Here is a 21,085-nt window from a genome sequence, read left to right as displayed (position 1 = left end):
TGCTGCTGCTGCTAATTCTGCTAATTCTGCATCCCTAAAGTCCCCCCACCCCACCTCTGATGCGTCGCTTCTCACTCATCCTTTGTTAGGCGCTACCCTTCACTAGACCCCCTTTTTCGTTTGGGTACGTGTACACGCACACAGGCACAGGCGATCACACAACGTCACAGGCAGAGGACCCATCCATGTCGTTTCTTCTGCGTCCCCACTCCTCTTACAGGTGTGCATGCATGTCTCTCTATCTTCCCACATTAGAGATCACATCATCTCTTTTCTTTGCCTTCTTGCTGTCCGATTATCTCTCGCTTTATCTCTGACCCCTCTTTCCTTTAGTCCTCTCGGTGAGCAAGTGTGATGTGTGTGTGTGTGTGTGTACGGCCTTGCGGCGTCGTCATTCTTCACGCATCTGTGCGTATTTGTGGTGGTGCGTGTGCGCGTATATTCGGCTTTGCGCGCCGCAACCGTTTTTGCGGCTGTCGTGGGCACTGTTGTTGTTGTTGTTGTAGCGTTGCCCATATGAGAGACGATGATGGACGGGGGCTTCGGCACCCCCCTCCTCCTCGTCGTGCGCGTTTTTTTCTTTTTCGAGCCTTCTTTTTCTGTGCCGGCTTTCATTGCTTTCGCCTGGTTAACACCGTAAAGGTGAGGACAAGCATCAACGCCGCAACGACGGTGGTGACAACCCTTCTCTCTCTCTCTCGCATCACCGCTTCACTCACTGCCTTTTGTCACTTCTCTCCTTCTCATACACACCGCGTCTCCTCCATGTTTTTGCCCGTTCATTGGGCGCCTGCTGCTACTTGTTTTCTTGTATCATTTCATGTCTTTTTCCCTTCTTGGGCCCCACTCTCGCGTCACCTTTTTCGCTCCATTTATTTGAGTCGTTTCTCCCGCTCTCCCTGATGCCTCGTCTTTCTCTCTCTCTCTATTACAGCCCAACTGCGCAGCTCACTGCGTGCGCCCACTCGCGCTGTGTGTGTATGGTTACCGCCCTGCGAGGGCCCGTCTTCACCATCCTCCTCTCCCTCTTCCTGTACAAGTGCACCCGTCACGCTGTCTCTCTTTCTCGATGGTGTCTCTCTTCTGTTTCATGACATGCCTTTAACCGTGCGTGTGTGTGTGTGTGCGTGATTGTACAGTGAGCGCCAGAGGACCAGTAGCAGGTGTGGTGTGTGTTTGGCTCTCTCTCGCTACTGTGGCGCTTCACGCAGTAACGCGCACACTCTTTCGCTGCCGTTGCTGCTGTTTACGTTTGCTCGCATAGATGAAGACAAGATGAAAAACTTGGGCTGCTTGTCGCTCTTTCTTACCCCTGCAGAGTGCTTTCGCATTCTCAATGTCTGCTGACAGTTCTGCTCACTTTGTTGGTCCTCCTCTTCCTTCTCTCTTGGTGTCTTGAAGCTTCTCTTTTCTACAAAGAGTGCAGTACCTGTGCTGAAGCTGAGTCACGTTTCGCTCTTTCTCTCGCAAGTTCCTACCACCTGCATTTTTTGCCGCCTTAATCCTCACTCCTCTCTCTCTCTCTCTCGCCTCACGCATTACTTCCCCACACCGCAGCCGCACGTGGTAGTGACATCAAACGCAGCCGTGTGTGCATGCGGGAAAGTGGCGCTGTGCTGGTCACGGCACGCATCTAACAAATAGGCGAGAAGAGCACAACAGCTAACACACAAGAAACACAAAGAGCGCCCCCGTTCTTTTGTATTTGATGCCAACGCCTCCCCATTCTCCACTGCACGCACCGCCCCTTCCTCGGTACAGGTATCACTCCAAGACTGGGGCATGGCGAAAGGAGCGAGTGCAGGAGGTCAGCGCGTGTGTGGGAACAACCACCAATGCCTCCGTAGGTGCCGCATCACCAGTGCCTGGGCCGACCCCGAGTAAGCCCTTCGAGAGCTCCTATGACTACTTCTTGCGATCTTTGCGCCCGCCGGTTCAGAGGATTCCGACTGCGGAGCGCACGGAGCGACTTCGTGAGCACACTAATGCGATGCTGCGCCAGTTCGAGATGCACCTCCTCCCAAGATTAGCGACCGTCACGAAGCGCGAGAGGCATAGCTTGATCACGGGCGATCACCGTAGGACCACCACCGGCAATGATCACAGTACCACACACACGTCTGGGCCAGGAGTGTCGCTGCACCCTCTTGTGGGATACGCTTCCACTGTCACTCTTCCTGCGGTGTACTCGGCTGTCGTGAAGGTCACGGGACGCGCGCTTTCGCTTTCTGCTGCAGAGCAGGAAAACCGGCTCAGCAGAGAGACTTTTCACGAGCTGCTCGCATTCATTGGACCTTTGGAGGTACTTAGCGACGAGTATGTTGTCAAAATGTTTACCACACTACCATCGTACGACGTCGATAGCGACACCACCGAGGCACTGGCCATCTTCACTCTCCTGATAGAGCACCGTCACCACCCTCGACTAAACTCCAACGTGGAGGCGCTGTTTGAGGCCTTCGACGCGGACGCAAAAGGTATCGTCCCTGCGGAAGTGTTACACTCAGAGGTACTGATGGCCTGGGCAACTCAGCACACCTTTGGCAATCTGCGCGACCAGTGGCAGCGACTCGCTGCTGTCATTAGCACGGAGAGGAGGAGAAACTCAGATATGCTTCCACTCATGCCTTCTATGGCTTCACGTTCCGCTATCCGCGCCGCGCTGTGCAGCGTCACCGCTATCTACGTTGCGGCCTGCTCGCTGGACTTGGACGGTGGTTCTCTGTAGTACACACACCCCTCACACGAGACAGGAATAAAGGGTTGTGCGTGGCTACCAGGTCGTTGAGATAGAGAGACTTGTTTTGCGACCAGACAGCGCCGCGCTCTACTTGCACACGTATACCCTCACTGATTCGTTTCCTCTCGCTTCTTTTGCCATGTACACTAGCTTATCCATTTCTTTTCTCTCCCCCCCTACGCCTTATTCACCCCTTCCTTTCATGGATGTGATGCGTGATGCGTATGTCACTTTTTCATCTCTGTATCCGTGCTCCTGAGGCAAACTTAAATCCATTCTGCAGCCGTTTTCCCCCTCCCCCTTCTGTCTAGGTCAGCATTCACAACTTCTGTGCTGCTGTGTTGGCGGCTGCGTTGCAACGTCAATCAGTACCCCAGAGATGGCGACCATGCTCTTCCCCAGTCAAACGCTCTCTGCTGTGTCCGGAAGACACATGTGCGTTCTACGAACCTCTCGCACGCATAGTGGTCCTCCGATGAGTCCTCCCCTCTCTCTCTATGTGTGTATACCTGTATTCCTCACCGCCTGTGCTTGCATGCAGGCGCACACCGATGTGGGACTCGACACGCCGGACTGTTTTGCTTGCCCACTTGCCACAACACACGTGCTTTTGTGCTTCTCCCTGTTTGGATCTGTTTGTGCTGAAGTGCGACGTATTCCAGGTGCGTCTGGCTAGATCCCCCACTCATTCACTTCCCTCTTGCAGCACCATCCCCCTGTCGTCTCTCTCGCACATACACAAATTGGACTCACTCAAGCGCGCCAACGACGCCCATGATGAACGAGATTCCACTGACAGCGGAGGAGCTGCAGGACATCCGCGAGTCCACTGCGCTGACGGATGCGCAAGTGCAGCGCCTGTACAAAAGCTTCACCAGGCTGAACAAGGACAAGTCTGGCAAGATCACTCGGGAAGAGTTCAACTCTATCCCTGCGCTAGCCTCCAATCCTCTTGTCGACAGAGTGCTTGCGGTAATGGATACGAACGGTGACTCCACGGTGGACTTTGGGGACTTTGTGCGGGCACTGGCGGTGCTTTCCTCGGCCACCTCGAAGGAGGACAAGCTGCGGTTCACCTTCAAGATGTACGATATCGATGGTGACGGCCGCATAAGCAACAAGGATCTTTTTCAAATGCTTAGCATCATGGTTGGGGTGAATCTCTCCCAGATGCAGTTGCAGCAGATTGTGGACAAGACGTTCATCGAGGCTGACGCTGACCGGGACGGCTACATTACGTTTGAGGAGTTCCAGGCGCTGGCCGTTAACAGCGACTTTGGGGATCGGCTGAACCTGCACTTTTAGCGTCCCGCTCTCGTTCCCTCTAGCCACTTGCCTTCCCCTTCGCCTTGATGTGACTGCTGCTCTACTTTTATTCCCTCGCTGGATCGGTTTTGTTGGTATGCCAGACGACAGTGAATTCGACGCTCACGCCGTCGATACAACCCTCTCCTCTCAAACTTGCTCCATTACTCCTCTTGTAGGTGTGCCACATTGTCATTGTGGTCGCGCTTTTCGTGCCTAAGCAGCGAGTCCTATGAAGAGGCAAAGAGAACCGACTTACGAGTAGCACTCGCATGCGCGTCGCAAGAGGCGACACGGTGCACATTCCTCGTGGTGCCTTGTTGTATCGCGCCTGTGGAAGGGGTGGAGGTGGAAAGGATGGTGCTGTCACCTCTACAGTCCTCTGCGTGTGCATGTGTGTCATCAAAATGCGTGTAACGGACATGACTGCAGACGTCCTGCACGCCTTTCACCCCCTTCATTCCGGTGCCCCTAGCGGCGAGGACGGAAACCAGAGCGCTAGCTCGCGAGCATACATGGTAGACCTTCATCCCTCTTCGCTTGCACTGCCTCTTTCCTGTCTGCTCATCTTCTTCCCTTACTGTCTCTATGATGTCGCACTGCATTGCATCCCCCACGCGTGTCTTTCACCCCACAACTCTGCTACCGCCGTGCGTGTATTTCACCCTGTCCACCGTCTCGCACACCAACCCTATGTGTGCACCCCATCCACCACTACCTGTCCCAACTTCGCCAACGAAAGAACACGCAGGCGCAAACAGTGGTGAGCTAGGCCGGAAAGAAGAATGCTGCGCCGCACTGAGATTGCCCTAAAGAAGGGGTGGACTCACAATCCTGGTCGCACTCGACGTGGTGGAAAGAACCTCGCCTGGCGGCCAAAGATTTCAGAGACGAACCTGGGCCAGTTTGTGCCCTTGACGCTGGTGCATCCGCGCCGACACCCTAACAGCTGGCAAGAGCGGCAGTTCAACACGCTGGGCTACACCAAGTGGCCGAAGAACATCGGTTTCTACAACTCCGGCGATAACTTTGAGGTGACCCCCGAGGCGGCGTGGCGCCTGTACGTGCACGCGCGTGATGAACCCTATTGGGGTAAGCTCCACTGCGAGAAGACAATCATTACGCTGCTGCCGGTGGTGGAGAAGGCGCCGAAGGAGAACATGGAGCGAGTCCTGGACGTGTTCCGGCACTATCTGAAGCGCTACGGGGCCGATCACTACATCTACAACGCCGTCATGCAGGCTGCCGCCTTTGCCAAGGACTACGAGCAGGCTGAGCAGCTATTTAGGGAAATGGAGATGTTGGGACTGGAGCCCAATGCACAGAGTTACGTGAACATGATGCTGGCAGCAAAGCTGTGCGGCCTTCCACTCGAGAAGAGCGAGGCGTACTTCAAGCGCGCCGTGAAGGACGGGGCGATGCGGTCTGTCATGCGCATCGACACGGAGTTCAGGATGTGGATGGACCAGCTAGACCGCTTCGGCTCCTTCACCGCGTCCTCCGGGTATCTCTCCGTTAACGAGGAAGGTGCCAAGCCAATGCCTCGTGACATGTGGGCTATCTGGGGCTGGCATCGCAGCGAGAGCAAGTTCATTAGTCGCCACGACCTCATCATGCAACAAGTCCGAGCACGTGTGCGCTGCGGCAAGGAGCTGATTGGCACTGCGTACATCAAGACTCGGCGACAGCCGTGGGCGAAGTTCAATGGTATGCTGCCCCACGACTACAACGGACCGCCATACCGCGCCCCTACCGCCTTCCCAGATGCACCCGAGTACACGAGCGAGGCGGGGCATAAGGCCTTCTGATGGTAGCGGAGGAAGGATAGTGGGCTCTCGCTGGGAGACAGCGTTTGCATGCGCATGTGTACACGCCCTTCAAGCGATGCGTTTCGCTAATTAGTTTGTCCGCAACTCTGGCCGGAAATCTATGAATGGTGCGCGATACGCACCCACACGCAGCTTGTCCTGCCTCCGCCTCCTCTCCTTTGCCTTTTCTGCTTTGGTCGTCTCACCGGTTTTCTTTTGCTGTCGAAAACAGAGAAATGTTTCGTATGGGGCGCCTTCCTCGAGTCGCTGAGAATGGGGAAACGCCCCTCTTCCTCTTCATCCTCGTCCTTGTCTTACCCTTGCACCGCGCTTCCTGCACGTGTGCATGTGTGCGTGTGGGGAGTGTGAGTGTGCACATCCGAGCCCGTGCTGGAGAGCTGGGGCATCGGGCCGCGTAGGGTTTGGCAGATTCTGTGAACTGGTATGCAAGTGATGTGCTGTGATTACGTGCACTGCTTCTTTGTTTGCGCGGTCCGATTACTTAAAGGAGAAAATGATGGTGACACGGCGTCGCGGAATGGAGCCCAGTGTTGAGGCACAGCGACTGCCGTACAAGAAGCACCACGACGGGTGCGCAGCGTGTCGTCTACCACGGTGGCCGTGCCTGATGACTGGGCGTGCTGCATTAGCTGCTCTCTTCGTAGCGCCGGAAAGCTTGGCAATTGCGCATACGCTTTGGCAACCCAGCGCCCACTCAAACGACTGCTGACCAGACGACATACGTGCGTGTGTGTGCGTGCGTATGAGGAGGAGTACTCTCTTCCCCCCCCCCTCCTCCTGGTAGCCTCTTTTACGATGGAGTGCCTCTCCGCTGTACCCCCCGCCCCCCCCCCGGCCCCCGCTCCCCGGCCCCATCGAATCCGTTTTTTCCTCTTTCCCTTCTCTCTTTTCGCCGTTTGCTTTTGACCCTCCCCTCCCCCCCACGCACCTCGACCTGCACCTGCGAGGCCGAACAGCCACTCACGCTCATTTTTGTTCGTCCAACAAGACTCACCCACGCATAGCGCACCACACAAAGGTGTACCATACCCCATTACAGAACATCTGTAGGTAGGCGCACTCTCTTCCTCTCTCTGCACACATATATATCACCATCTCCCTCCGTCATCTCTCTCTTTGCTTTTCCTTTCAGTGGTCATTGCTATTGTCCTCGCAGCTGTCCTTGTGTGTGTGCGTGTGTGTGTGTGTGTCGTGCCCAGGCACTGCTGCCCTTTGACACCTTCCACTTTTCCCCGCGCGCTTTCCCTCGGTATTTCCCGCTCACTTTCTTTGTTACCTCCACCACCGTGCTTGAACTTATACACACATCGCTACATGCGCGCGCGCACACACACGGATACCTGTTGACTTCATCTGCTATCAGACAGAGGCATTCATTTGTGTGCTGTTGCCGCATCTTCTAACCAGCAGAGCGTCTGCACGCAGTACCTTCTCCCTGCTCGTCTCACAGCTCACTTCTCTCTCCCCGCGGCGTTCATCCTTCCTTTAATCGCAAGCGTGTGTGTGTGCTTCTGTTTTTCTGTGGGATTCCTCCACGCCGCTGTGCCACACACAGCAGCTACGGAGGTACACACACACACTTACACCCAGGCTTACTACTAACTGCCCTGCTGTAGCCATGGAACGTGCACGCGTTCGCTACGTTCTGACGGGGGCCTGTCCGGTAGCCTACTCGGGACGTGTACTGCACACCTACGTTCAACTTCGGCAACCGGATGGCTCCGCCACTCGTATCGACACACTGAAGACGAATTTCTGCACCAACTTGGCAGCTGATATGAAGGACCTCGCGGAGTCCATTCCCGCTGTTCGGATCCGCGTGCTTAAAGCGGGACGCGTGCTGAGTGATAGCGACTCGTTGCTGCAGCATCTCACGCCCGCGGAGATGGAGACATGCCTTGCGTCGGCCGACGAAACGGCTGGAGATGCGAACGGAATGCTGCAGAAACCCTCGGTGTTGGTGCACATCGTTTTCCAGAAGCAACCCCCCCCACCGGTAGAAAACCCGAATAAAGAGAAAAACAAGGGGAGCAACACGGCGGAGGGTGGCAATTCGGGCGAGGGGCACGAGGCGAAGAAGGATAGCTGCTGCTGTGTTATGTAGCGGCAGAGCAACGTGCGAGCGAAGGAAAGAGCAGCGCGAAAGAAAGAAACGAGGAGCCCCTTCACTGGCATTCGTCGTCTTGCCAATCCACATTGGCGTTCTCCATTACACCCCCTTCTCCATTGTCATATATCCCACTAAGTCTATGAGGGGTGTTGTTTTGATAACTCCTGCCACTACTGACTGACGGATCGTGTGGGGCTTCTTTTCCCCGTTACACACGTATATTTTGTGGCTGTCTGCGTGTGTTTATTTTTCCCCATCGCTCCCTCTTGCACACGGCACTCTTCTCTGGCGTCGACGGCTTCACTTCTTCGCGCGCTCTTTGCCCTCATTTTTCTCTCCCCCTGTTCTCTGTCCCGGTGTCGGCGTGTTCGCAGGTCGCTGGGGCGTTTGCTCTTCTTCCTCTGCTTCTTTTCTTCTGTTAGTGCTCTCCCATCTCTGGAATGTCACTGCCTATAAGCGCATATGCCTGAAAAGGTAAGTCAGAGACGGTCTTGGATGTGTTGCGGGAGAGGGGATGGCGCTGTAGCGGCATAGATGGGAGTCGATTCCGCACCGGGCCTGGTGTATTTTTCTGTCTGTAGGGTGAGGACTTGCCCCTATGGTGCCCATCGCCGGCTCTTTTCCTCTGCTTTCACTGCTCTCTAAAAGGTTTACTGTACCTTTTCTGTGTTATCTTATTAGGAGGGACGCTATTGGCTCTGTTCTTTGCTTCTCTTCGCTGCTTTGTTCTCTCTCTCTCTCTCTCTGTGCGTTTGTATCGTCTTTGTGGTGTGACCGCGGGCGTGTTCGTGCGTCAGTGTACGCATTGTACGGCTGACTGCTGTATTGACTGAGGGGGGCGGGGCTAGTGGTGAATGCGCCAAGCTGCAAACACTGCAACTGTTGCGGTAGTGAGGAGAGCGGAGAAGCCAACGATAAGAGGCTGAGCGGTCGTCTTATAGGTGAGAAAGAGGGAGGTAGGCAGAGAAGGAGGAGGATCGCGGTGACACCAAATACTATCACGAAATCGAACTGCTGATGCACCGCGCAGAGAATTACTTCACTTCATCAATGCTGGCCCCCCTTTCCCCTTTTGCGCTCTTCCCCTTTATGGGTTAGGTGCCCCTTTCCCATCTCCCTCGACTTCTCTCTCCTTGTCTTCCACACCCGCGTGCGCTTCAACTCACCACTGAGGCACCTTGATGTGCTAGAGGTAAACGACATCTCCCAGTTAAGGTACTCTGTTACTCTCTGCATTCTCCGTGTCGTTTGCATTTCTTCGATCTTGTATGTATGCGTACGTGCGTTTGTGCAATTGTTTTTCGTTAGTTGTCTCTGATTTGTCTTTCGTCATTTTCGTTTGATATTTTGCATGCTTAGATGTGTGTGCTTTCTTCATCACTGTGCACGTACGCAGACACACACACACACACACCCACACACACACACAGAAGGGGACACGCGCCGGCGAAGGTCCTTTATCAAGCACCCCCACAAGTGAGCCTCTGGTGGCTTCGTAGAGAGCGAAAAAAATGGAAGAGGAGATCGGTGGACTGTCATCATCGTATGTGCCGCGGCTGCACACGCGCGTGTGACTGTGAGGCCGACATCTCATCTTCCTTTTTTTTTGCTGCATGGGACGTCTTGTAGAGGCCTCTTCCCGGAGGTCGATGTGTGTGGCATGCGTTCTCGGTGGCCTCGTATGCGTGCATGCGTACTTATATGCTTGATGACCTCCACTGCAATGGAGGGTGGTGGGTGGTGGTGGGGGGCTGTTCAACTCATTAAACAAAAGAGGCGTGGAAAAGATAGCGGCGTCCATCACACCAACGTCACTCGCACAAGGGCAATGACTGTGTGCCTGCGCTCTTTCGACGACTTTGGTGTCGACTCACTGCCGCTAGTCCAGCTCGATGGCAAAGGGTGGGTGACAAAGGACAAAGGAGGGCCACCCAGGGGCATAGACATGAGAGGCCAAGGGGGAGGGAGGAAGAGGGTCGTCCCCGCACGACTTGCTTTCCATCTGCTTCGCTGGAAGCGAGTATGCGGCATCTTCTCCCGTCTCACGCACCCAAACAAGCGAGGGGAAAACGACACCTTAGCCCCCGAACGGCACAGTCGGTCGGGAACTGCGCATGGGAAGGGGACGGACGAAGAGGTGAGGAGGGCAAGGGGGAGCGCGATGGGCCCTCTACTCGCGCTCCTCACTCTTTCTCTGATTTTACTCGTGTGTAACATGTGCCACATGGATTTCTCTCTCTGCTACTCACCCCCCTGCTTCTATTTTTGCCCTTGTTGCGCCATGCTGCTTTTCTGCCTTGCTCTGCTGTTCCTCTCCTTTTCCATACGTAAAATTGCCTTCTCCGCTGCTCCTACTGCTGCGGTATGGGGACGCGCGTACGTGGCGGAGTACGAGCGAGCTGTGCGGCGGTGGTTTGAGTAGGAAGGCCTGTTGAGTTGAATGGCTCTTTTTCTTTAGCCTCTTTTCTAGAGGGGTCGCGTAGGCGGCTATTCGATTTCTGGACAAGTGCAGGCGCGCACATAAGCACACACACACAGAGACTGTGGAATGAGTGCGTCACAGCAGAGTCGACCACTCACCGCGGAGGAGCGAGCACGCTCGCTGGATGTGCTTGCCGATCTGCTCGCATCCACCTTCGACGCGCAGGTGAGCGCCGCCGAAGTGCATCGAGCATTGGCTAGAGGCAACACAGCGGGCGGCGACGATGATGACAACTCGTGGCGGGTAAGCATGATGAAGTGCATCCATGAGCACAACACTGGAGTGGCGAGCGAAGCAGCGCAGCGAGACTCGCAGGAGTGGATATGCCCCATGTGCGAGACAGTGAACTGGTCCCTGGACGCTCGTAAGACCCTCCGCAGGCAACAGGAAGAAGCGTCATGCAGACTGTCACGTCTCGTAACGGAACCACTGCGGTGTGAGTGCTGCGGCTACGATGGTACAGCAGCGCCGCCCTAGCACGTACGCGCACTCCCGCTTCTCGTCACTCTTATCTGCTTCAACATGCTTTAGTCACTCAACTGCATGATAGCAGCGCTCGTGTGGCAATCATGTAAACCACAGAGAGACTCGAAAACGTGCCGAGAGCTTGGGGACCTCAAAGCACACAGCGAATGAGCTGTTAGAGGTGGACAGCGGGACAGTGCTTGTACTGCTGTTATATTTGATGACCTTGCGATCCTCGGGCGGTGGAGAAGTGAGAAACCTTCCGTGCTGCCGCCATCACTGTATTGTCTGTGCGCGCACGTTCTCGATTTTTTTTTTGTTTGTTTTTATCTTCTGTTCGCATCCCTACTCGATCTCAGCGACCGAACTACTTGAAAGTGTGCAGCTCATCCTATGCATCTCTCTCGCTATGCCTTCTCTGTATCCTCAAAACCCCCTCTCATTGTCAGGCGCGAACTATAGCTACTCGAGCCTATCGGACCGGATTCAGTATTCGTTTTTTCATTGTTGAATTGTTAGCCTCGCCTCAGCGTTCCACTCTCTCTGTGCAGGCAGAAGACATCGAGGCACACACGCAGACAACACTCTTCCTCCCCCGCTCACAACCAGCGTGCTCCCCGTGCAGACAAGGAGCTTCACTCAGTGATTCCAGAAGGAGCAGTGGTTGTACCATCTCCTCCCCCCCTCCCCTTGGTACGACCTAGAAAATCACATGAAGGGTTTCTCAACAACTGGTAAGTTCAGTACTCTGGCAGCTACCAAGTCTAAAAAGGGCGAGGTAGTCTCGACGTCGCCCGAGGCAACCGTGAAGAAGTACAAAGAAGCTATGAAGCAGCACAAGAAGGCTCTAAAGGAGCTACACGTGTGCACCGAGAGCTTCACGCGTGCCTTGACTGCCGTAGCCACCTCCTTCCAGTTCTTAGCCTCTGATACCTGTATTCCTGTCATCATTCAGTCCAGCGGCGCCCTCGCGTGTGGAATCGAGGAGGTGCAAGATGGCGTTGCCCTGCAGGCCTTGATGGAGGCGATCGACTACTCGCTCTCTGCTCGCTTTGAGAAGATTGCAGACCACCAGCGCGAGTTGAAGGAGAGTTGCAAGCGCAAGTCCAAGGCGGAGCAGACGCTGGCTCTCTTGTGCACTCAGTGCGACAAGCTCAAGCCCACGAAGGACGCAGATCCCAAGGCCCAGGCATTCTACCTGGCCGAGACGCAGAAGCGAGTCGAGCACGAGCTCGAGTGCACTCGACTAAGGGCCGAGTTCGAGGACGCCTTTCACGATTTCGAGACGCGCTTCGGCACCCTTGTATACGAGGATATGAAGGAGCTAATGGAGCAGCTCCACAGGGTACTCTCCGCTCTATCTTACCAACTTCGCAAGTGCAAGGATAGTCTTCTGGCCGGCCCCGCCACTCCCCAGTCGCTCGCGGTGATGGCCTAAGAGCAAAAAGAAGTAGTCGATCCGGCGCCTCGACTGATTTCTTCCATCGCCCTCTCCATTTCTTGCTTGGTTTCTCATTCTGAGTTTGCTGCCTGATAACGTGGGGAGGGGACACCCCAGCGCGTGGCAATCCTGGGCTCCGTACCCCACTCTCTGCGTGGGGAGCCTGAGCCAGGCCGAGAGGTGCACCGGGTGGCGACCGGCATGATGGGGGCGGCTGTGGGGCGACCTGTGGAGCGGGCGTGTGGGTGGGCAGCGCTCGAGGCAGGGGCCGTACTCTGGGCCACTGGGTCGGCATTGCTGTAGCGCGTGTCCACCGCTGCTGCGCGTCACGTGGTGGGCTTGTGACGGGCCGGGGTTAGATTGTAATTTAGATCATATCGTACGACAGAGAATGAATACGTTAGACAAAGGAATCACTGTTGGCGGTGATTACACCTACCAGCACGCATGAGTATCAGCAAGCTACCCCCGTTGCGCTTTCCGACTTCCAAAGCATCTTCTGCTCAGGACTACTTCTCGCCCCCTGCCCTGGCACTTAGTGGTTCATTATCTCCATAGTCGCTCGTCTCATTACCACCATGAGTACCACCGACTCTTTTCGACAGGCACTCTTCCTCCCTCCCCACACTACCATCAGCACTACCACTGCGAAGTCAATTTCATGCCTTTCTGCTCCTCCTGCTTGGGCAACTCGCCCCTTTTTTTTTGTTTCCTCATAGCTTTTCCCTGTTGCCAATTCTGTGTGTGTGTGTACATCGTGGTTCTTCTCTCTTGCTTTGCCTTCTCACTCTCTCTACCTCTTCCCCACCCACGCACTCGTCTTTCTATCTTTTCCTGCGCCTTAGCACCTCTCTCCCCTCACCATCTGTGTACGTTGGGCGTTCATTCGAGAGGTTTTGCGGCTTGTGGCTCTCTGCATGAGTCCGTGGGCGACCTCTCTCCCTTTCTTTCGTTTCCTCACACCTTTTGATCTTTTTTTTTTGCGTCTCTCGCGTTGTCTTCAGGGGGCCCTTCAGTCGCACTGACCCTCTTCTTTCCACCACACGCACACGCGCATGATCCCCTCCTTGGGTGCCTCCTACTGAGATTCGGGAAAAGTGCATTCGATCCCATTTGTGTCAGAGGACAGAAAGACTGGTGGACTGAAGCGAGGGAGTGTTTCGCCGTAACGCAGCTTTGCCATCGTGCTGACGTGTTCTCTTTTTCAAGTACCCCTGCGCGAAGCAGCAGACGACCCAATAGCGGGGGGAAGTTCGCGGCTGTTACTCCCGGCGCTGAGGAGTGGGACGCACAAACAGCTCACATCAAGAGGACGGACTACGCGCCTACACCCACCCATACACGTTCATCCCCTTATCATGCGGCACAAGTGTGCGGAGCCGTCTTCGTGATTTTATTGCTCGAAAGAGGCGAGGAGGAGCGAGGTGCGTCGGAAGGTGGTGCAAAGCCTGCCTTTCCACTATTGTTTCCCCTCACCTTTTGTGCTTGTGCTGTCGTGTGCGCGAGTGCAGTCTAGGAGCTGCTCCAGTGGCGGCGTTTTTCCCACCACTGCCTCTCGTTCACCACGCCCAACACATATTCACTCGCGTAGGTGTCGTTAGAGAAAAAGGGCAAAGACGCATTCACAGCGTTGGGGGAGGTGTTGCGGTGCGTTTCAGGTCTACCGTTCCCAATCCTATATTTACTGACGAAGCGCAACCACACAAACGTGCGCGGACACACCGAGATCCACATGCGGTTGTGAGGTAGACAGCCAGACACGGGGAAGGGAGAAGCGAAGTTTTTGAGCTGTCTCGCAACGGTAGCGGCACGCAGCCGTAAAAGATTAAAAGGTGAGGGACTTCTTTGCTTATTTTCTTTGCTTTTCTTTTCTGGCTTCTCTCTAGCTCGCCTTCTCTCTTATTTGTGCTTCGTTCCGCTGAGATCTCACTCCGCTTGTGTGTCTGCTGCTCTCTCTCTCTCTCTGTGCTTGCAGGATGTTCGCCCTTCACACGCATGCGGTGCTCAGCTCGTCCTTCCACTCATCTCTCGGGTCAGACGGAGAGGCAGCAGCGGACGACGATCACTCCGGTGCGTGTGTGATGGGGCGAAGGTTGTCGCATGTTGAGCGGCTCCCACGTGAACTGCTGCTGGGTGTGTTCATTGATGTAATCCGAAACGACAACGATAACTTCGGCTGGATCGTCGTCCTATCGTCTGTGTGCCGCAGTTGGTGTCGACTCTGCCAGCACCCGGTGCTATGGGAATATGTTGCAAAGCACATTTGTGTTGTCTACCCGCTGGTGGTTCGGCTGCACGGTATGGCGCCTTACGGCGTGGAGAGTCAGGCGGTTGTGAATCGGCTGCGCTTCCTTGAGGCGGAGGAACAGTGCGCTGTGCAGTACGGCCCACTCCACCCCCTCCCTGCCCCGTCACGGGCGGCGCTGCGCAAGACAATGGAGAAGGTGCGGCGTTACCGTGAGAGTCAGCAGTACTACAAATATGTGCAGCGACGGCGCCGTGTTGTGTTGCATTTCTTCTTGTCGATCACCTTGTTTTCCGTGGCGCTTGCCATCACCACAGCGATGTGCGTGTCAGAGGGGTTTGACATGGGGGGTCTCTGCACCACTACCATCGTCTTTGGGATGCTCTGGATGGCGTACCTTTGTATTATCGCCATCATCGTGTCGAACGTCGTGATGCAGGCCCACTTCGAACCTCTACCGCTGTTGCTTCGATTGCGGCGCAACAAACTACTGATTGCTGCTTCCGCCGTGACGATCATGCTGGGCATCTGCGACGTCGTCATTCCTACGCTACTAATTCAGATCAACCTGTCGCGCAAGGAGCGCTTCTCCTGGATCTGGTGCGGCATCACCGTCATCCTGTCCTTCTGTCTCTGGCAGCTGTACACGTTAGTGTGCATCATGCCAGCAGCGAGGCAGCAGCTGCGATACCAAATGACGAACGTGAATGTGAGAGAGGGCTTTCAGTTTATGGTGCTCAACATCCCCAACGGCTTCCCATTCCTGTTCGCCGCGGCCTCTTTCTGCACCCTGCAGTACGTGCAGTACGGCTACCGCATCTACATTCTGCTTGGCGGGGTGCCAGTGATTGTCAGCCTCGGCGTCCTGACGCTGGTCTTCCTGCTCGACTTCTACTCCTTACATCGCTTCAGCGACTTGGCGATGGGCACATGTCTCTTTCTCGCAATGCTCTCCCCCATTTCGCTGCTCGTGGGGGAGTTTCGCGGGCTGAGTTTGCTGCCACTTGCCGTGGCGGCCTTTGGCGTCTTCTTGACTCACGCCCGCTACGTTGTTGGCTCTACCATTCACGAACTGATGCGCACCATTCGTGCCGAACGATGCGGCTGCCTCCATCGCACCTCTGACACAGCCAAGAAGAGCTAGGAGATACGTGTGTGTGTGTGTGTGTGTGTGTGCAACTGGTGCGCATGGAAACTCTGCCAGTGTAGAAACCCTGCTCCTGCGCCTTCTCATTCTGCCCGCTGCTCTATTTTGTCTTGGTGTCTGTGCAGACACATATGGTGGGGAAGACGTTCTGTTGGCCGTACGTGCTGCACACGAACTCCTGCACTCTCTCCTCCCGCTATTTTGCCTTTGCTTCCTCCGTCAGACGGTGAGGGCACCGACCTCTGCTGCGCGAACATTTCCACACTTCTTTGCTGGTATTTTTTACTTAACTTCTGTCCGCATTTCTCTTGGGACCTTAGCGATGCAACGAGACGGAAGGGGCGATACATTTTTCTGTTCTCTGTAGCACAGATGCTGTCTTCATTCTACCCCTTAGTGCTGTTTCTAGTTTTCATTACCTTTGAGAAACGCCCCCATAGCCACTTCATGCCTCCTCTCTCGTTGCGCTCGCCGTTCAAGCTTTCGGAGTACGTCTCGCATGCCCGACCACTGCCATGTCCCTATCCTGCCTACCTCTCGCCAGTCACCTCATAGAGCGCATATGCCTATCGATGATCGCGTATAAAACGTGCGCTCTATTCTTGCCGGTATGGACGTGGTGTACGCGACCCACTGAGACCCACGTGTCCACTGCGGAAGCCTGATGGGGTGCGACACAGATTCCTGCTCACTCATGGCCGCGGTGCAGCCGTTCCGCCCCCTTCCTCCCTTTCCTTACCTTTCGCACCTGCGAAGGAAAGGAAGCATTGTTGTATATATATATATGTTTGTATAAGTATGTATATGTATACGTATGTATGTATGTGTATAAGTATGTATACATATATATATATATATATATGTGTGTGTGTGTGTGCGTTCTACGCAGCTTTCTAGTTTCATGCATGCGCCCTCTGTTTTAGCTTCTCTGCTCTATCCGAGGCGGGGCCCGCTGCTTAATGTTTGCCTGCGTCTGTGTGCTGTGTGTAGCCACAGTGTGCGCGAGAGTGAGATAGGCGTCAAAGGACACGAACGTTACCCCTGTGTCACTGGCTTCGCTTTTCTTCGCTACCCACGCAAGCGCGCGCGCGAACGTATACGCAGACATGCAGGCAAGGGGGAAAAGGAAGGTCTGACTTGTCTCTAGGTGGGCATCGCGCGAGCGCGTATTGACGCGTGGCGGGTAGTGGTGGGAGCGGGTCGACTCGGCGGGTCTGAAGTGGGGCGAAATCGGCTTCTCGAAGGCTTCGCGAGACCCCCTTTCACACGCCCACACAGATCTACGTGTCGTCAGAGCCATCCCCCACCTACGCCCACGCACATGGAAGGAGGAAGCGTGGCGCTGCGCTTTCCCTTCGTTGGCGTGGGTGCCCCTCCTTCCCATTCCCTTGGAGAGTGACGGACACCGTGCCTCCCAGACCCTGCTCGCACAGGCGCACCAACCAGCCGTCGAGCTGTATCCCCCCCTCTTCAACCACGTGTGCGCTCTCCTTTCCTCGTCTCTCTATTTTTGCTTTTCTTTTCGCTTCTCTGCTGATGTGCCCCCTTCCCAGCACACCTTTCATCGCGCCGTTCAAGGAGTCTGGATAAGAAGCAAGCAAGCAAACCACAGGCAACCCCCACTAAGCGCGTGCTTTGTCCTTTACTCTCACCCCTCCTCGACGACAGAATATACACGTCTCCACCACTGTACCCTCGCCGAGATACCGGTGAGTAAGGTGTAGGGAGCGAAAGAGCACCACCACCTCCTGACTCATCTTTACACTTCGTATTTTAACCTTCACCCCACAACCGACCTCTCTCTCTCTCTTCAGCGATGCCTTCGTGTGGCGCATCACTTATGGGCGGGCTGAAGAGGCTGGGCAAGCCCATCTTCTCACAGACGCGCGAGATCGCGCTGCGCAAGGAGAGGGGGCTTCACCCAGTCTCTGAGCTCGGACGCTTCCACCTCCTCGTCTGCTGCTTCTTCTGCAGCGTGTGCGTATCGCTGACGTACGCTTTCGACCTGTTCACCACGCAGTTCCGCAACCAGTTCAATCTGACCTCAAGCGACCTGACGATCATCAGCACCATCGGTCTCGTCTTCGGCTACTTTACGATCCCCTACACTTTTATCTTCGAGTCGTGCGGACCCTTTTCGCTGTTCTGGTTATGCGCCATTGTGGGCACTATCGGCGGTATCGGCCTTACGGGCATCTTCCGCGGCTCGATTCCTGGCAACACTGTCACCATCACCGTATTCTACTCTTTCCTGAACGCGGCGAGCGGGCTGATCGATACGTCCTATGTGTCGACGCTCGTCGAGGTGTTTCCGCGCAACCGCGGCCCCGTTGTGTGCCTCGCAAAGGTGATGACAGGTCTGGGCAGCTCTGTGCTGGCCACGATGAGCGACACGTTCTTCGAGAACAACGTCAGCGCTTTCATCTACTTCCTTACGGCGCTCGTCATTGTGGTATGCATCTGGGCCAGCTTCGTCATTGTGTTGCCACCGTACATCGTGAACTGGTGGCGCCGGCAGGGAAAGACGCAGGAGCAGATTGCCGCTTTGAAGGCCATGGTCACTTACTACGAGCGTAAGTTCGTGCCGGTGCCTCGCCTAATCATGGGCTATGTCATCATCTTGTCGCTGCTCGTTTTCTTCACGGTTGAGGCGCCAGTCATAGCGTACGTTTCAAGCGTCACCCGGAGCAGCAGGCTTGTGGTTGGCACCATGACGGTAGTGCTGACGCTTTGCATCTTTTTCATGCTGCTGCCTTTCAACATCCTCGGCGGCGTAAACGAACGGGATCCGGAACTGGAGAGGTCGGAGGACTACGAGGAGGGCCCACGCTCCAAGGAGGTCGATGCGGAGGGTGGCCTGGTGCAACTTGACAAGTTTGGTCAGGAGGTCCGGGTGAGCAGCGAAGGTAACGCAAAAACCTTGGACTCCCTTCCCCACGCTACGGACGGCATAGATGCGAGCAGCCCGAGCGAGGAAAACGTTGACAAGTACGCGCACCAGGACCCCCGTTACCCGGGCACGATCAAGGACTACCTCTTCAGCATCGATGTGTGGCTCATCATGCTGCTCTTCATCTGCTACGGTTGCATGGGCACCATCGTCATGTACAATGCGTCCACCATCTCCATCGCCCTCTCTGGTCACAAGCGCACTACCCAGCAGTCCGCCCTGTACACGGCCTTCCTTGGTGTGGGTAGTAGTGTCGGTCGTATCGCCTTTGGTCTGTTTGAGGCGTACGTGCAGCACCAGAGTCCCGAGAACCGCAAGGTGCTTGTGACCATGGCGCTGCCCTTCTCTCCAGTGATGGCCTTCCTCGCTGGCCTCTTCCTGCTTCTCCTGCCGGGCAACACCGTGCTGCTCCCCTTCATCTTTGTCTACGTGGAGGAGGGTGTGTTTGCCGGCATCAACGCCCTCATCTTCCCCTGCCTGTTCGAGAGCAACCACAACTTCCTCTACAACCTCAGCTTCCTTGTGCAGATGTGCTCCATCATCTCCTTCAACCTCGGCATGTTCGGCCGGCTCATCGACGCAGCGCAGAGGAAGCTCAACATCCCGATGGACCAGGAGTGCAACGTCAAGTTGTGCGTGCAGACGCCGATTATTGTAGCAACGGTGCTCGCGTTCTGCGGCATTGGTGTCGCCCTGGCGATCCACTTTCGCTACGCTGCCTTCGTGAAGCGCACGCGAGGTCGCTTGCAACGTCGCAGCGCCAGCGGGCCAGTGTCATTAGCAGAGGCTTCTCCAGTAGAGTAAGCGAAACCACGTACAGCAGAGAACGCAAACTCGACGGGTTTCGCTCTTGGGGAATAGCGGAGGAAGTGCAGAAGCGTCGACGGGCCGCACGGAGGAACTGTGATGGTCGTGCCGCGCAGGCGGTGTGTCGATGTGTGTGCCGTGCAAGGCGCGGTTGGGGCCCCGGGGAAGGGATGGGGGTGGGGGGTCGGCGGGGGTGCTCGCTGAGTCATGCTGTGTGTCCCATCTCCCTCTTTCCCCCTCCCAGTGCTGGTTGGCACCCATCCTGCCTGCCGCGTTGCACTCTGCATCGCTTTTGTGAGCAGTGCCTCTCCCCCGCCCCCGCTTGCGCCCTGCAACTCCGCCTTGTTCTTGCCTCTGCATTGCGTGTGCGCGCGTCGATACATGTGTGGCGCTCTCAGTGCCTGCGTGTTTGTTGTTCCAGCGCTCTATTCTTCTTGCGTTCATATCTGTACTTCTAAGTCTTCTCTTTTCCACTTAACAGTTTTTCTCTTGTTTCCATCTTGGCTGTGGCCTCATTCGCTCCTCCTCCGTACAGCCCCCCTCTGTTTAGCATACGTGTGCCGACGGGCGCGCTGCTTGGCCGGCTTTTGCTTGCCGCCCCCCCTTTGCCTCATCAGCCTCCCTCCTCAGCGGAACTCGACACACGACTCGTCCTTCCTCTTTCCACCGTCTCTCCCTACGCTTGTTCTCTGCACCACTTCGCTCGTGCCTCCTTTCATTTACTGACCGAGCTTACAGGAGGGGCGGTGTGGAAGCCCTCTGCCCGAACGCAGGCAGGGACCTAGACTGAGACCCACGGATGTGCGAGTAGCCACTGGGGGCAGTGGTAGTGATGGAGCGATCGAGACGCCGCAGAAATTCGCCTCTACGGGACGTAGTGACGTGGAAGCGTGTCTTTTTTCTCTTTTTTTTTCTCCTTTTTGTTTTTGGTCGATAGTGGGTCTTCGTGTGTCAACTGCGTGTGCTCTCTGTGGCATCTCTACCAGCACCTAACGCCATGGGTTAGTTTTTCGTGGTGTTTCCTCGCTTTCGCGCGTCCACCCAGGGGTGTTTCCTCTTCGTCAACTAGGTGCTACCTTTTTAATGCGGGCCTGGCTGTATTGGGGCAGCAGTCGCGGCGCTGCCAGTCTGTGTCATGCGTGTCGCCCATTTCGGTTTGTGTCTGATCATTGTGGACTGGGGCATGTGGGTGGTGTGGACAGGCATGTGAAGTGGGCGAGGACAGAGGAGCTGACGTCAGCGGCATGGATGGGGAACCTGGTCACCGGTCTCCTACGCCAGGTCGACATCCCCCCGGAACGGCGACTCGTGTGATACGACCTGCTAAAGAAAGAGTTGGGCGGCCGCCGCTACACCCCAAAGCGCCAGGATGTCGTACTTACGCGACTACAGGAGATCACCCTCGCCCAGCGCCGCACGGCGGCCTGTCGGTACCTCGCTTTTCTGCAACAGCGGGCAGCTTGCCGTGGCCGGATGGAGTGCAGTCTCCTTCTCCTCTAGCGCCGTGGTACCCCCACGCGCGCCAGAGCCTCTGCCCCCACCCGTTTTGCCTATGAGGGCGTCC

At 55.8% G+C, this 21,085-nt stretch overlaps 8 protein-coding genes across 8 annotated transcripts; all 8 read left to right on the top strand.

Moving 5' to 3' along the window:
- Window positions 1–1,990: 1,990 nt before the first annotated feature.
- Window positions 1,991–2,728, top strand: LBRM_21_1930 (conserved hypothetical protein; the record flags this gene model as incomplete). The annotated part of the gene is made up of 1 exon (XM_001564844.1): window positions 1,991–2,728. The coding sequence occupies one exon, from the start codon at window positions 1,991–1,993 to the stop codon at window positions 2,726–2,728; it is 738 nt and encodes a 245-aa protein (XP_001564894.1).
- A 789-nt stretch (window positions 2,729–3,517) lies between these two features.
- On the top strand, window positions 3,518–4,045 carry LBRM_21_1920 (putative calcineurin B subunit; the record flags this gene model as incomplete). The annotated part of the gene is made up of 1 exon (XM_001564843.1): window positions 3,518–4,045. The coding sequence occupies one exon, from the start codon at window positions 3,518–3,520 to the stop codon at window positions 4,043–4,045; it is 528 nt and encodes a 175-aa protein (XP_001564893.1).
- Window positions 4,046–4,830: 785 nt separating this feature from the next.
- LBRM_21_1910 (conserved hypothetical protein) lies at window positions 4,831–5,853 on the top strand (the record flags this gene model as incomplete). The annotated part of the gene is made up of 1 exon (XM_001564842.2): window positions 4,831–5,853. One exon carries the CDS (start codon window positions 4,831–4,833, stop codon window positions 5,851–5,853), a length of 1,023 nt encoding a protein of 340 aa, XP_001564892.2.
- A 1,639-nt stretch (window positions 5,854–7,492) lies between these two features.
- On the top strand, window positions 7,493–7,978 carry LBRM_21_1900 (conserved hypothetical protein; the record flags this gene model as incomplete). Its single annotated transcript, XM_001564841.1, has 1 exon — window positions 7,493–7,978. One exon carries the CDS (start codon window positions 7,493–7,495, stop codon window positions 7,976–7,978), a length of 486 nt encoding a protein of 161 aa, XP_001564891.1.
- Window positions 7,979–10,532: 2,554 nt separating this feature from the next.
- On the top strand, window positions 10,533–10,943 carry LBRM_21_1890 (conserved hypothetical protein; the record flags this gene model as incomplete). Its single annotated transcript, XM_001564840.1, has 1 exon — window positions 10,533–10,943. One exon carries the CDS (start codon window positions 10,533–10,535, stop codon window positions 10,941–10,943), a length of 411 nt encoding a protein of 136 aa, XP_001564890.1.
- A 700-nt stretch (window positions 10,944–11,643) lies between these two features.
- Window positions 11,644–12,369, top strand: LBRM_21_1880 (hypothetical protein, unknown function; the record flags this gene model as incomplete). The annotated part of the gene is made up of 1 exon (XM_001564839.1): window positions 11,644–12,369. The coding sequence occupies one exon, from the start codon at window positions 11,644–11,646 to the stop codon at window positions 12,367–12,369; it is 726 nt and encodes a 241-aa protein (XP_001564889.1).
- A 2,084-nt stretch (window positions 12,370–14,453) lies between these two features.
- Window positions 14,454–15,761, top strand: LBRM_21_1870 (conserved hypothetical protein; the record flags this gene model as incomplete). Its single annotated transcript, XM_001564838.1, has 1 exon — window positions 14,454–15,761. One exon carries the CDS (start codon window positions 14,454–14,456, stop codon window positions 15,759–15,761), a length of 1,308 nt encoding a protein of 435 aa, XP_001564888.1.
- A 1,819-nt stretch (window positions 15,762–17,580) lies between these two features.
- LBRM_21_1860 (hypothetical protein, unknown function) lies at window positions 17,581–19,518 on the top strand (the record flags this gene model as incomplete). The annotated part of the gene is made up of 1 exon (XM_001564837.1): window positions 17,581–19,518. The coding sequence occupies one exon, from the start codon at window positions 17,581–17,583 to the stop codon at window positions 19,516–19,518; it is 1,938 nt and encodes a 645-aa protein (XP_001564887.1).
- Between the last annotated feature and the right edge of the window lie 1,567 nt (window positions 19,519–21,085).

This window comes from Leishmania braziliensis, chromosome 21, assembly GCF_000002845.2.
Source record: "Leishmania braziliensis MHOM/BR/75/M2904 complete genome, chromosome 21".
Taxonomy (NCBI): Eukaryota; Euglenozoa; class Kinetoplastea; order Trypanosomatida; family Trypanosomatidae; genus Leishmania; species Leishmania braziliensis.
This window is presented reverse-complemented; position numbering and strand designations above follow the sequence as displayed.